The sequence below is a fragment of the Nycticebus coucang genome, chromosome 13, assembly GCF_027406575.1.
Source record: "Nycticebus coucang isolate mNycCou1 chromosome 13, mNycCou1.pri, whole genome shotgun sequence".
NCBI classification, from domain to species: Eukaryota; Metazoa; Chordata; class Mammalia; order Primates; family Lorisidae; genus Nycticebus; species Nycticebus coucang.
In genome coordinates, this window is record NC_069792.1 from 93,547,961 (window position 1) to 93,563,545 (window position 15,585).

The 15,585-nt window shown below is 44.0% G+C and overlaps 1 protein-coding gene across 3 annotated transcripts in view; it reads right to left on the reverse strand.

The window, feature by feature from the left end:
• NDRG1 (N-myc downstream regulated 1) overlaps positions 1-3,515 on the reverse strand; it is a 55,203-nt gene extending 51,688 nt beyond the window's left edge. The window contains exon 1 of one of the 3 annotated variants that reach the window (XM_053558268.1): positions 3,345-3,515. In XM_053558268.1, the coding sequence (XP_053414243.1) occupies positions 3,345-3,476 (132 nt within the window). In that variant the 5' untranslated portion in view covers positions 3,477-3,515. Of the gene's footprint in view, positions 1-1,482; positions 1,503-1,618; positions 1,774-3,344 lie in introns of those variants that run through there. The other 2 variants (XM_053558269.1, XM_053558270.1) reach the window with 2 other exon arrangements.
• Positions 3,516-15,585: the final 12,070 nt, after the last annotated feature.

Here is a 15,585-nt window from a genome sequence, read left to right on the forward strand (position 1 = left end):
TGCTGCCCTGGCCTGGGGCTGGCTCTGCTGCTGCACAGGGGCACAGAACTGGGGTCTTCCCCCACCAGGCCAGAGGAAGAAAAATGCTGGGCTCTCTGTGCTTTACTTATTTCAATCACATACCTGAAACTCCTGAGTTTCTATACAAGAGGTGGGGAGGCTGAAAAGTTTGCCTTTGAAAATGTATTTTCACAGAAAGAACCAGGTTTCTATTTAGATATGTTCATTTGAAGTAGGAGGTTATCTACTGCTGCTGGGCATTCTAAAGCCCTCCTGCAGGGCCGCTGGCTGCTGCCCTCTGAATCTTTCATCTTCCCCAGTAGTGTGAAAGGACCAAACAAACTCAAGTGCCCAGGACATAGTTGTTCTTGGAAGCAAGAGAACCAGGGCCCTTCCTCCCAGATACACTGCTAGCACCTTCCTCTTCCAAGCCACCCAGGGGTGCTGCTCAGGACCTCCAGGGACAGCAGAGGCAGAGGGGACAAGAGGAGGAGGGGGAGGATGGTAGTAAGGAGCCAATCCACTAAATTCCAGCTTTAGCTATTAATTTGACAGGCGTGATAGCATGTTTCCCTAGAGCTGTCCACATTCCACACACCCAGCCTGAATCTCCTCCCCAAGGCTGAATCACAGACCGTGGTGGATCTCCCAAGAACCTCGGAGCAATTCCAGCTGTCCCCCCCTGGAGGGCTGGGGAGCCCGTCTCGCCTTCCCCAGAGACAGGGAAGGAAAAGAAAGTGAGGGAGGGTGGGCGTAGGCGAAAATGACGCCACTCCCAGCTCCCTGCAGCTTAGGGGCCTCCAGATGCCCCGCAGAGCCCTGTCGCCCCAGCCGCCTCTCTCACAGCGCCACAGCGGCAATGCGGGACACCTCGGGCGGCCGATCCACCCTGCCCAGCGGCGCTCGCACACACTTGTTCCCGCGCGTGTCGCACGCGCTGTGACACACCCCAGGCCCTCCACGTACACGCGCACCCCCACCAACACACAAGCATTCGGGCACACACAGCGCCGTGGCTTCGGGGCTGAATCGGCACCAGCCGCTCAGATCCACACCGGTTCCTTGCCCAGTCTGGGAACCAGACACACCCACGTCCCCTTCCCTAACCCCTCGCTGGAGCCGCTCACCCCCACCCACCCCCATCCACATACGAGCGCGTCCCCTTCCTCAGACACGCACACACGCGCGCGCGCGTACATACACACATGCACACACACACACACACCCCAGTCGCTTCTGCGCCCATCCCCGCCAGCGGCGCCTGCTATGATTCGGACGCACACTGGAAATCCCGACCCAAGTGTTCCCTAGTCGGCTCGTCGTCCTCCTCCCCACCCCAGAGCCCCACTTCCACAGCTAGGGGGAATGCGAAATGGGACCTGCTTTTTCCCTCCACCTTCTCTCTAATCGAAACCCCTACTCCGGCGGTGCCAGAGCCCCAAAGCCCCCTCCTTGCTCCGGCACCACCGGGTCTCCACATACTCGAGGCTCCGGACACCTGTTCCTGGAGCGAGCCCACGGGGCCACTAAGGGCTGTCCAGGAGCTCCAGCTGCATCCAGCGGGCGACCCCTTTCTGCTTCTCGTCGTGCCGGGGAGAAGGGGCGTCGCCGGGCTTACCTAAAGCAGAGGGAGGAAGGAAAGGAGCCGGTGGCTAGGCTGGCGGCTCAGCGCCCAGAGGGAGCCGAAGACGGTGCTGAGGAGGGTGGCACTCCCGCGCTCGAGCTGGGAGCCAGGCGGGGTTTGTTTATGTCCCAGTGGAGGGCGACTTTATAGGCGCTGCGGCCCCGCCCCCGCTCCTCGCCCCTCCCCGACCTTCTCGGCCTCTCACGCAGCGGGGACACACCCCTTCCCCACTCCCTCCTCCCCGGCGCGCTCGGCTCCCGCCGCAGCCTGTTGCGCAAGCCTTTGTAAGGGCGCGGCAGGGAGGGGCCTGCCCTAGACTCCGGAGCTGAGGTTCGGCTTTGCTGTCCCCTAGGAGGCCCGGGCCTCGGCGTATGCAGCGGTCGTTTGGGCAAAGGGGACGCATGTGTGCAAGCGCGCGCTCGTGCGTGTGTATGTGGATTTCCTTGTGTCTCTGCGTGGCCGAGCGACCCCCATCTCTGCCTCAGAGTTTCTTCCAAAAGTCTCTTCGCGCCACGCCCTGACATTCCCTCTGGGCGACTCCCCTCTCTTCCTCCAGGTCTTGCTAGTTCAGTTACCACCCCCCGACCCCCCAGCCGCCTGCCAAAAGCAGCTGCCTCCTTTGCTGCCTGCCGACCAACTCCCAGCTCCCTGCAATTCTCACTGCGCGCTTCTTCCACATCGCCTCAGCTCTCCGCTGAATTTCTGGCTCCCGTTTAATCTCGTCCATTTTTCCCACCGCGTTCCATAGGCCTGGTGCCTTGGGCTCCTCTCCTCGGCCCCACAGTCCCTGGCCAGAAGGGAGGATCCTTGCCCCTTTCTCTACTGTTTCCTAAACTTGCACGACACACCCTTCCCAACCTTAGCACTGTCCTGCTCTGCTGTCCAGTTTTTGTGTAACAATTGCCTGCATCCTCTACTCAGCCCAAAGAAAGCAGCGGCTCCCCACCCTTACTGCACAGGAGACGCCCCAGTCCAACTAAATCAGAATCTCAGGCAGAGGAGATTGAGCTGGCACAGGGGGGTTTACAAAACTCTCCGGGTGGTTTCTCATGGGCAGCTGGGCTGGAGGAGCATCACTTTATGAAATAAAGGAAAACTGACTCACAGTCACCGTTCCCTCCAGACTTGAACTTGACACTGAGTCCAGGGCCAGAACCAGGGAATGCTCAGGACCCTCTCTTCCTGCCCCTCGTCCCCTTTCCACTAAACTGAAAATCTCTTTTCTCCATCAGCCCATGCTGTCCTCGAGACAAGGGACCAGGCTTTCTTCTTTGCCTCCATAGGCCCTGAAACTTAAACTGTCATTCTGCAAATGATGGACTAGAACTCCTGCTCTGAGCCAGGTCCTGTGCTCCGGCTATTTGTTGAGCGAGCGTGTGTGGTTTGTTACCTGCTCATGACATAGAGTATTAACTTCAGAAGCATGGAGGAGGCTGCCCACTCCTTCAGTAACAAAGAAACCCTCATGTGTGGGTTGAGAAGGGTGTTTAGCCAGAGGAGGCCGCCTGTCCCTTTGATGAAGACTTCAGGGACAGAAAGAACATCCCAGATCTTCGGCTTGAAGCCCGGTGGAAAGCTGGGCTTACAATCCAACTTTCTGGAGGACCATTAGCATTGAGCAAGGCAGAGGACAGGAGAAGTGGAGTGAGAAGAAAAGAGCAGAGAGAGGAGAAAGGAATTGATAGTGGCATTCTGTTAATAAAACCAGCACCCAGATCACCTTGGAAACGTCCGGAGGAGGACGCCATTTGAATCCTGCACTGGCTCTCTCAGTAGGTCCACCATCAGTTTTTCTTTCATGTTGCAGTGAAGTTTTTCTTCCACTGAGCACCAGATGAAGTAGTTTCCTCATATTCAGCTAAGGTGGTTGTGCTGTAGTCTGACCCTGGTTGCACACACGAATGGATGGTACTCGTCCTGTGAAGAGGTCACCCACGGGGAGCTGAGCACTGGCCGTGCGTGAGGCCAGCTGAGGCAGCAGAAGCTCGTGGAGCTGAATGTGGTCGCAACTGAACTGTTGGAATTATTTTTCTTTCTCACTGGTCAGCAATAGAATCAGGTCTGCCTAGTAACTGCACATGCGCTGCAAATCCATCACAGGGCGAGACTGGATTTTCTGGGCCAATGTCTACTAGAAATTTCTGTTGAACAACACCTTCGATTTTATCCTGGAATATTCTATGATAACTAAAATGACCATAGGAATTGTCTATTCCCAACTTTCTTTCTTTCTTCTGCGTTCCTCCCACCTCCCACCTGGAGACATCTGGAATTCATGGGGAAGAATACAGTGGTCAGTGGCCTCGAATGTGAGTTTGCTGTTTACAAGCTGTGGTACCTTTGGCAAGTTCCTCAACCTCTCTGTGCATGGAGGAAATGGGTGAGAGGATCAGGACTTAAAGCCACACTTTGCTGGCCCATTGCTGCAGCTCCATATTCTTTTTTCACTCATTAAAATGACAAATTGTCCCTGAAAATCTAGTGTCACCCCAGTTCCAGTCCTCAGCTCCCATGGGATCCGCTCTTTCCTACGGCATCTATCTCTCCCTCTCTTCCGGATCATTCTAGTCAATGAGTAGAAGTGCACAACAGTCACTGACCCTCCTAAACCAATCCCCTCTCCAACCTACGGCCCCCTCCAGCTACAGCAGCCCAACTTCTCTCACCCCTTCTTCCCCAAACTTCTCATAATAGGCATCTGTACACACGTCTAAATCCTCATCTCATCTTTCTTTTTAGTGTTTGAATAATTACACTAAATAATTCTTCGAAACTTAGGAAAAGCTCTAGCCTTTGTCTCCTCACTTCCCCATTTCCCTCTTCCTGACAGCTGCCACTGGCATCACTTGGATGAGCCTTTGTATCTTATGTCTGCCACTCACCAGCTGTATGTTTTGGGGTAAAATTGTTTCGTTTCTTGCCTTGGCTTTCTCATCAATACGATTCCTATACCAATCTGGGGTCATTGTGAGAAATTCATGTGTTACTCTACTATCAGACCCAAGAACAGTGCCTGGCACACAGAAAGCTCTCCATACAATGTCAGCCACCATCATCTCATCTCACCACCTCACGTCATCCTGCCTGGCATCTTGCTCAATAACTGATGCCTGGAGATAGCCGCGGAAGTGAGCACTTCTATTTGAATCCGCCCTATTTTATCCAGTCTTGCTGCTTGGACTCTGCTGGGAGAGGAATGAGGCTTTTTCTATTTGCTTCATGATCCCCAGTGTGGAGAGAGTCCGGCCTGTCATTCTTTACCTACGAAAAAGTAAATTATCCCCATTCTCTGCAAGTTGTCCTGTAAATATGCAGTTGTGTGCAAGGGGAAGAACTGGGAAAGGAAAACCATCTCAGGTGGGGTTAAATGGGAGGCTATGCTTGGGATACATGACAGATCCTTTACTTTGAATGTAAATGAAGCATGTACAACGTATAGCCCACAGAAGATCAGCTTCAGCCTGGTGCTGTGGCTCATGGCTGCAAGCCCAGCAATTCGTGAGGCTGAGGAGAGAGGATCACTGCAGACCAGGAGTTTGAGACCAGCCTGGGCAGCATCTCTAAAAAAATAAAAATAAGAAAGATAGCCAGCACCTGTAGTCTTAGCTACTTAGGAAACTGAGGTCAGAGGATCACTTCAGAGCTCAGGAGTTCCAGCCTGGATGACAGAAGATGATCTGACTGTGTTTCAAAAGGGGAAGGGGTGGGGGGAGATGAAGGGAAGAAAGGTGGAAAGGAAGGAAAGAAAGAAAAAAAGCGGGCGGCACCTGTGGCTCAGTCAGTAAGGTGCCGGCCCCATATACCGAGGGTGGCGGGTTCAAACCGGGCCCCGGCCTAACTGCAACCAAAAAATAGCCGGACGTTATGGCGGGCGCCTGTAGTCCCAGCTACTTGGGAAGCTGAGGCAAGAGAATCACTTAAGCCCAGGAGTTGGAGGTTGCTGTGAGCTGTGTGAGGCCACGGCACTCTACCGAGGACCATAAAATGAGACCCTGTCTCTACAAAAAAAAAAAAAGAAAAAAAGCATGAGAGATATGGAGGGAAGGAGTGAAGAAAGAAAAGAAAGAATGAAAATCATACAACTCTGAACTTGTATGAGTTTCCTAGGACTGCCATAACAAATCACCACAAACTGGCAGTTTTCAGAAATATATCATCTCATAGTTCTGGAAGTCAACAGTCCAAAATTGAGATGTGGGCAGTACCCTGCTCCCTCTAAAGCCCCTAGTGAAAAATGCTCCCTTGCCTCCTTCAGCTTCTGGTGCTGGCTGGCAATCCCTGGTGTTTATTAGCTTATAGTTGCATCAGCCCAATCACTGTCCCTGACATCATATGTCCCTCTCGTGTCTCTGTGTGACCTCCCCCTCTTCTTATAAAGGATTAGGGGGGCTTACCTTAACCTGCCTAGTTATTAATATGTCTGCAAAGTCCCTTTTCCTAATACAGTAATATTTTGAAGTTTCGAGTGCCTATGAACTTGGTGGGAGGGGGCACAAATTATTCAACCTCATATGTGCTTAATATGAATTTAGTAAATATTTGTAGTCTGTCTGCAGAGAGAGCTGCTCAGTGGGCTGCCTCCCTTTTGTCCTCTGTCCCTCCACTTCCCTTCATCCCATGCTCAGCTGTCATCTTGAAAAACCTAACTCATAGGTCCTGCCTCATTAAACTATTCTTTGGTCCTGTTTCCTGCTAAATTCACCACCCCCTTCCTGGGGTGGCAGTTGGGGACATCCTTCCACAAGTCCAGGCTTGTCTCTTCCTCCCAACCACTTGCTTCTCTGTCCCTGAGTCTGTGCCAGGCTATTTCTCTTCCTTCCTAGAAAGCCTGCCTGCCTGCCTCACTGAGGAGCCTTCACTCACTCACACATCTGGGAAACATACCAGCGGGGATCAGCACCCCCTTCACTTTTCCTGCTTCCTGCCCTTCCCTTGTGAAGTGAGGTGTGTCAACAAGTCCTGCATTGTCAGAGGATGTTAAGAGGAAGTGACAGTGACACTGCCAAAGGAGCTTTCATGGCCAGTGTGTGATTCACCTGCTATCCTTACTCTTGCTACTGTGGGTGGCAATACCCCAAATGGTGGAGGCTCCATTCCCTGCAGCTTGGGGGAAGGAAGCACTCAGCTGAGCCCCCAGCTGACCCCAAACAGACACACGACATGGGGCTTCTGTTGTTTGAATGATTGTGTCTCCCACTCAAAATCCATATGTTGAAACCTGACCCTACTATGATGGTGTTAGGAGGTAGGGATGTCCATCGGGAGGTGACTAGTTCATGAGGGTGGAGCCTTGATGAATGGGATCAGTGCCCTTATAAAAGAGATGCTAGCCAGCTACCCTTTCTCCATGTGAGGTTACAAAAAGGCAACTGTCTATGAGGAAGCAGATCCTCATCAGATGCTGGCATGTTGATCTTGGACGTCTCAGCCTCCAGAACTTTGAGAAATTAATTTTTGTTGTTTATAAGCCACCTAGTTCATGGTATGTTTTAGAGAAGCCCAAATAGACTCAGACCAGAAAGACATAATCCCTGCTGTCATGTGCTGCTAAGATGCTGAGGGATTTGTTTCTGCAGCCTCACACAACTCATCCTGACTGATTCACCACCCTCCAGGGCCCTGGCAATCCAGCAAACCTATCTGGTTTTCCTCCAGTGAATTTTTTTTTTTTTAATTCAATACATGTTTGTTAACAAGTTGCAACCCACAAAGCAGTTTATCAGTTTCTGGGAATAAAAGAATAAACAAAAAAGCATGTTCCTTACCCTCATGGGAGCCACATTAAACAAATAAAATTTCAATTGTTGCAAATGTTTTTAAGAAAGAATATAGTGTTCTAGTATGACTCAAGAATCTAACTTACTGTGTAGGGTCAGGAAAAGTCCTTGAAAGGATGGTCTTGTTAAGAAGGAAAAAGAAATAATCTTAAGGAAAAAATGATATTTGAAGCAGAGATCCATTAGAATAAGTACGGACAGGTACGGTCCTACCATCTTCTCATCTCCTGAGTATTATATGTTTCCTCTCTTTATTAGCGAGGACTCTTTATTACATACCCAGCAATAAAGAGGGGATTGGGGTATTTATTGGCTTGCATAGCAATAAAATCCAAAGAACTTAAACAACCTAAATGGCAGGCTGGCCTCTGTCTCTCTAGCACTCAGTATCTCCCAGATCAATTTTACTTGGTGTTGGCTTTGTCATCAGACAGGAGATTTCTGGATTAATTGGCAAAGCTGTTGAGTAATTGTAGGTCAGTTAGTTATAGGCCTTCTCCTCTTTGAGGACGGCAGAGCCCTGGGAAAGTTTCTCTCTCTCTCTCTTTTTTTTTTTTTTTTTGAGAAGTTTTAGAAGATTTGAGGAGCCTGTTAGTATGTTTGGCAGCCTCTCAGCCTGACATTTCTGGCCCCTCACTCTCTTCCTTGCCTCATCTGAGCCTTGGCCTCCACTATCACTGCCCCAGGGCACCTTCCAGACAAACGTGCCTGCCTGCCACCTCCAGTCACGCCAGGCAGATTCACATCCCTGTGCCTTTACTCCTGTCTCTGCACAGGGGACCATCCTGCCGAGGGACTGGGGCTCCTTCCTCCAAGCCACGGTACACTGGGTGGGTAAACCTAGGTGAAGCCTGTTAATTAAATAGAAGGGGGGAGGGAGGGGAGAGGGAAGGAAGGAAAAAGGAAAGAAAGGATAGAAAGGAGGAGGGAGAGAAGGGGAGGAGAGAGAGGGAAAGAGGGACAGAGAAAGGAAGAAAGATTTGCATCTAACATACAGACAGTTGTCTTAAAACTGCCCTCACTCATCTAGGTTTAGAAGATAGATTGTTCTTTGTAAATTTCTAAACTTTAATCTGCTCTGTTTGCTCCCATGGCTGCATCGGCGTTCTCTGGAGATGCTCATTGACTTTCTGAGAGCAAATGATTGTCTTCCTGGGTAGAGAAGTCTGACTTAGTCTCACTGGCTATCTGCCTGGCTTCTGACCAGTGTTTTTGTTTTTCCATCACCATTACCTGGGACTTGACTCAAGAAATGCAAAAGATTTTATAGCAACCTTTATACTTACCCCCCAACTTGATTACAGAAGAAATGTCACCTAACTTTGCATTTCTTGTGCATAATTAAATTTCAGATACCCAGCCCTTTGCAGAACTTGGAGGTAAATTCTATCTTGGTCAATAAGTTGTCCTGCCCAGTGTTACTAGAATTGCCTCCCTCACAATGCTTTCTGAAGCTGCAGCTAAACCTAAACGACTCCTAGACTCACCCTCCCTCGTAGCTTCCTGACCCACAGCTCAGTGACATCCCCGATGCTGTGGAGTCCTGTCACTCCGGCTCTCTGGACAGACACTGAAATATCCACCCCATCAGGACTTCCAAACATAGTGTGCCTTGACTCCCACCAGAAGCAAATTCAAAAGGGGACTGTGTGCAAACACACCTCCCTTCTGCAGCACAGGGCGGAGCATGCACACTGCACACTGCAAAAGGGCAGATAACACTTGTGAATCTGCACAGGGAATGGTGGGCTGGAGCACGTTAATATTATTTTCAAGTTAAAAGACAGACAAAGGCATAGCTGCCCTGTTCTTAAGCAAAAAGGTGGGGTGATGTGGAGGAGAAGCCAACAAGCCCTTGTGAAAGTTGTCACAATCAAAATGGAGTCACTTGTGTTTAAAAAAAACAAAACTAAAAACTACAACAAAAAAGAACAACAAAAACCCTGAACAGTGGAGATGAGGAAGGCCATAAAGAAAGGATTGTCATACACAAATGCCTGATAAAAGCTATCACAAAAAACCACAACTCTTAGCAAAGGCCATCACAGTCTTACACGCAAAAAACTTCTTTGATGAAGACATCTGACCAGCAGCTCCCTGTCCAACTCGGATTTACTCCTACGCCTCCCTTGTTATTGACCCTTTTTGCCAAGGATAATTATCTCAAAACATGCATATAATCCTCATTTTTCCTTTAAAAACCTTTGTTTTCCCATCTCCTTTAATTAATACGCACATAGTTCACTATGACACCTTTCCCCATTTGAGGTCCCTATTCCTGAGTAAACATTTTCTTTTAGAGAGTCTCCCTCTCTGTTGTTTAGCATGACACAAATGGTGTTGGTACTGGAAGCAAGATAACCTACCAGCGGAATCTGTGCATCTTGGAACTGGGACACAGTCCCCACTCACTTGAGCCCTTTGAGCACTTTGCTTCCACACCTGGGATCCTCTGGGGAGTTTTCTCTCAGGCTAAGCCTACCTGTTTTTGCAAAAATTCTTTGACTTTATTTGAGATCTGGTTTGGATAAGGCTGCCTTAAATACAGAGCCTTGCATCCCTCCTGGGATAAAAAAAGAGTTCTTACTTTTCTGACACGTCCTTTGTAGCACAAAGTCATTTCATGTGTCTGTTGAGTATAATTCTGGGTTCTACAGAACTTCCATTCTGTCTGGAAAGCAGATTTTTCCTGGTGAATTCACGTTTGGTTCCTTCTGCATGCCTGGTTTAATATTTTGTTTGATCTGCATGCCTGCCTTAAAATTTCTGTAAACGGTCCGATTTTTGGTTTCCTTTCAGTTTGGTTACACATGTCTATAAATAGGATTGCTTCCTTTTTTCCCCTTGCTTGTTTCTGAACATCTTCTGTAAACAAAAACAAACATTCTAAATGGTGGGGTGTGTGACCACCAATTAAAAGCCCCTGGGGTGGTTGTCACTATCTAAAACACTGTTTTAAACTGACACTGGCTTACAGGATTTTCTTTGTTCCCAAAACATTAGTATGAATTAGAATGGAATCCTCAAATATTAAAGCATCCCAGGTTTTCTGGAACCCCAGCCAGCTATGTGGCTTTTCCTCTCATATATTTTTAAATCAACAGTCATCATAGGGATCATTTGTTTGAAGCTCGTTTTTCTTGGTACCAAATTAATAAACTGCAAATATAAAATTTCAATGAAAGCACTGGTATATACCTAGAGGCTTCTAATTTCTCTGTATCTCTTTTTTTCTTTTCTTCCTCCTCTCTACTTACTTTAAATATGTTTACTTTTCACTTATGTTAAGGTAAAGTACTGTTAGGTGCAAAGTCACCTAAAAGATTTTCTTAGGGAATTTCAGCCAGGATTTTTTTTTTATTATTAGTATTAGATCACAGCTGTGTACATTAATGAGATCATGGGGCCCCACGCACTGGTTTTATAAACAGTTCGACACATTTTCATCACACTGGTTAACCATTTACATACAAAGGGAAGAATATTAAAATGACTGCAGATCTCTCTGCTGAAACTTTTCAAGCCAGAAGAGGATGGTCAGCCAGGATTTTAACGAGCCAGAGGGAACGAGAGTAAGGGGGCAGAGAGAGCTTACAGCTCCAAGATAACCAACAACCAACAACCTCACCTTTTACACCTAAGAGTCATCCTTTTTGGAAATGTAAATTTAGGTATACTGGGCTAACAATCATTTAGGGTGATAGAACAGTTAATTAAAAGATGGATAGTCTAACGTGGAAGGAACTAGATAAATGTTTACAAAAGTTAGGTTCTCAGATCAAACAGGTTAAAATTTGGAGATCAGAGGAATAATATAAAGTTTCTCTGTCTGAAATAAAAATGTTGCCTTGCATGAGCCATAAAAAGTGGAGGGGAAAAAAAACCTGCAAATACCTCTCCATAAAATGCCTTCCTGCCCACATTAATTAATCAAACAAACTAGACCAACAAACAAAAAGGTAAATTTATTGCTAAAAATCAAGGCTACCGGGAGATTTTGTTTATCTATACAATGCAGCCAGTCTTAACTAAAATGTAAATATTTAATCCCAAAAGTCCTTTTATTTTTCAAAAGTCACTTAAAAAAAAAAAGGATAAAAGAGATTTTGTTTTGTTTTGTTTTTTTAACACTAACTACTATGAAAACTTGCTTTACCTGAATTTTAGTCCATAGTTTTTATAAAATTACCTATTGTGACAAATAAGATTCAGCCATGTAAACAGGTACCATTTTATCAGAAAAATAATTTGCGAGTTTCTTTTATAAACTAGTGCGTTTATATTATTGTGTTTTATTGTCTCATGACTACAGTTTCAAAATGAAAGGAATATACTTTTGTCTATGTACCGAGTTGTCTGTATGTTGTTACCTTGTGTGTATAAAATATCTTTATACCAAAATATATCAAAATGATCTAAGTAGTTAATTGACTTAAGGGAAAAATAAGGCACTTAAATCAATTATTTTATAAAAAATATAGTAATTAACCCAAACATTTTTAAGTCCCTGTGACTTAAATACATTTTTTTCCTGGGCTTGCTGGTCAGACAGTTTTATTTTGTGTTTATTTATGTTTTTTTTGTTGTTGTTTGTTTGTTTTTATTTTGGCCGGGGCTAGGTTTGAACCCGCCACCTCTGGCATATGGGACCGGCACCCTACTCCTTGAGCCACAGGCACCGCCCTGTGTTTATTCATGTTTTAATGCGTCAAAGTTTCACATAAAGGTCATAAAATCATAAATTCACCCTAAAAACAGAATGATCTTCATTTAATTCTTTGGTAAAACTAATTTAATATTGTTGATTTAAAGAAAACAGTGGCTTTTTTTGAGTTATCAAAAAGATATTAAAATATTTATAGTTCTTACTTAGATGAGAAACACCTGCTACCTATAGACTATAAAAATGATTAACAAAAAAGAGCTTAAAATAATAACTAGCCTTGTCTTTCATATCAGTTTTCATAAATAATCTAGGAAAAATTGTTAAAAATAAATAAATTAGATAAATGCAAATGACAAAAATCTTCAAAATAAATTCTTCATAGTTTTGAAAAATCTTTTTGGCAACTTAAAATCTTAGCGTTATGTTAAATTAAGTAATAAATACATATTAGATGTCTGGGCCATTTTTAAGTAAGATAAAATACTAAAACATAAATTGCTAAACTTAATATATGTTTGTTTTTGGCTTCTTAAATTTTACAAGAAGATTAAATATATTTGGTTCTATGAACATTCCTTAAAACTTGTTATAGAGATATGTTTCTAAAATTATAAAATGGCTTTCATCTATAAAATACTGTTATGTGACAGTTCAAAATTTCTTACTACTATTTTCACAAAATATTGAAACTATTGAAGTTAAAATTTTAATTAACATTTATAATCATTTATACATAGTGTGGCAAAAAAGTAAAATACGTTTTTGTAGAAAAATTACTTAAAAAACATAAAAATTTGTTTTTTATTAAAAAATATACTTTTGTTGAATTATGGGGTTATTTAAAGGTTATTTCCAAATATGACTTAAAAAGAAAATATAAATAAAATCGAAAGAAGCAAGAGAGAAAAAATGTAAAAAATATAAAGATGTATTTTTAATATGAAAAGTTAAAAAGAAAAATATTTTTAATAATAAAAAATTAAATTTTGTTATAAAGTAACATGACTGGCTATTTTAAAAACTAGAAGAATAACTAGAATGAAACTGAATATTTAAGCGTGTCATGAAAGGTCTGTGCCGGTCATGGAAGGTTCATAAAGGGCAAATGTATTTTAAAACATTTGTGTGTAATCAAGTTGACTATGATTAAAATAAAATTATTTTCAAGTCTTTCTAAAGATTGGGCTTTGATTTTTACTTCTATATGTGTGTGTGTCTACACATACACAAACATACAAATTAAAGGTTACATTTGTTAGACTACCAACTTTTGACTTAAGTTTTCTATTACAACTTTTATAAATACTACAAACAAAATCTGAAGTCTGCCTTGCTTTGGCTTCCTAGCCTCAAAGGCTTTTAAATCTGAGATTACTAAGTGGTTGAATCGCGATACTTACAGATACAATTTAAATTTATTTGACAAATTTGTCTTACTCTGATCATCACTGGTAAAAATCAGGATTCCTATAGAGAAAATCAGTTTTGATTCTAAAGAAAAAAAGTGTCACAGACCTGTTGTTGGATTGCAGCCCTATGCACTGTTGTCCAATTCTTGTTATTTACCTGTAGCTGGGGCCAGATGCTGTGGACGGCTTTGCCCAAGTCAGTGGAATAAGACTATTCCTCACAATGAGACTCCTGCTTTTCTTATTATTTCCTTTCTTATGCATACAGTACAAAGGTGTCTTTCTTTGGTAGGATAATAGTATAATTAATATTTTATCAATAGTAGCTTCTGCTGGTGACCTGACAAAAGTCAACCAGACTTTGGGGTATTTTTGTATCTATGATTATTATCATTATTATTTATATCTATGCTATTGCTAATACTACATTCTGTACCTGGATAAATTCCTCTGAGGAAATAGAGACCCAATACATAACTTTTGAAAAAATCATAAGCTTACAAAAGCTCTCACCTATTTACCCATAGTCATTGGATTTATTCAATTGGTTGCCTTTTAGCCTAAATTCATAGCTCAAAAGTGATCATATTACTATTAGTTTTATTTTGTATTTTTCTTTGAAACTCTTTACCTGTTACTTGTCAAATTTCGGCAAAATTACAACTCCTAACAAAATAAATCTGTCCTAGAACTCTGAGATATTGGTAAAAAGACTATAGAGGAGAACAAATTAAACTTAACCGTGAATTTCACGTAGACTTGGCCTGAGAGCCACTCCTTCAAAACTTAAGTCCCTTGTTGTCCCAATGCAATTAAAAGAGTTTTGACATTGACTTCTACTCACCAGTCACCCCCTCCAATATGGAACCAGACCAACAACCCAGGACAAGTTCACCGTAGGCACTGAGGGACAGACAAAAAATAACTGTAGGATAACTGACCAATGATGCTTTCCAAAAAAAAAAAAAAAGTCTTAATCAAAAGAGGGAAATGTTAAAGTTGTCAGAGTCAAAATGAAGTCACTTATATTGGAAACAAGAAAGGAAGGAAGGAAGGAAAGCTAACAAACAGATCTGAGGAAGGCTATAAAGAGAAAGTCTCTGTACAAATGCCTGATAACAAAAACTGTCATAAAAGACTCCACAAAAACCATAACTTTACACAAAGACTGACCCAACTTTATGTACACACACAAACTTCTGTGAGAATTATCTTCCCGAAACAACTACAGTATTCAACCTGAAACTGATGCCACCCTTGCTATTACTGAGGATGACACCCTTACTTAAAACCCAGTCAAGTTGAAAGAGTCCACCTGAGTGTGTGGAGAGGGTCTACTCATGAGCCTTCCTTCTCAGTGCAGAGTACAGAAATTTTCTAGAGGGAAGCCTTATCTGTTCTAGAAAGAAGCTGAAGCCACACTTGGCTAATAGCAAAAACAACTCCAACTCTTGGTCCAGGCCTGGGAAGGTTACTCCAATACCCTACAGGCTGCATAGTTCCTAGACATGGATCTGGGGACATGAGCAGGCTATTGAACCTTAAGGAAACATCCAGCCAATGCTGTCTCCATAAAGCAGGGAACATTGGGAAAAGACAAAACATAGCTGCCACCGTCAGACCAGCCTGCCAGATGGAGTAGAGAAAAGAGTGCCAGGGCCACACTGGAGGAGAGGGGTGGACTCTGAGTTGCCCCATCTACCTAAAACAAACAGACAATCCCTCCTTTATAGCAGATCAAGATTTATATTCGTCCAGGTGAATGGTGCCTTTACCTCCAGCACGTAAGATTTACTGTCAATAGGCCATGTTTTTATCTTCACCATACATTATAAACTAGGAAATGCAATGGTTATTACTCTGATAATAACAATGATAAGAAGTTTAGAAAGAAATGATCCACATAGGACTACAGCTGACCACCTCCCTGCACTGACCACCTCTTAAGTTGACCCAATTTTCATAGACTAGACACGCACCACATGTATGTATCAGTACAGGAAGCCTACCTCTGTATGTTGACCACCTCTGTATGTTAATCAGTTCGTTACAGTCCCTTGGGGGGTCAACTTACAGAGGTTCTACTGTATCAGAAAATTCAGGTATGCT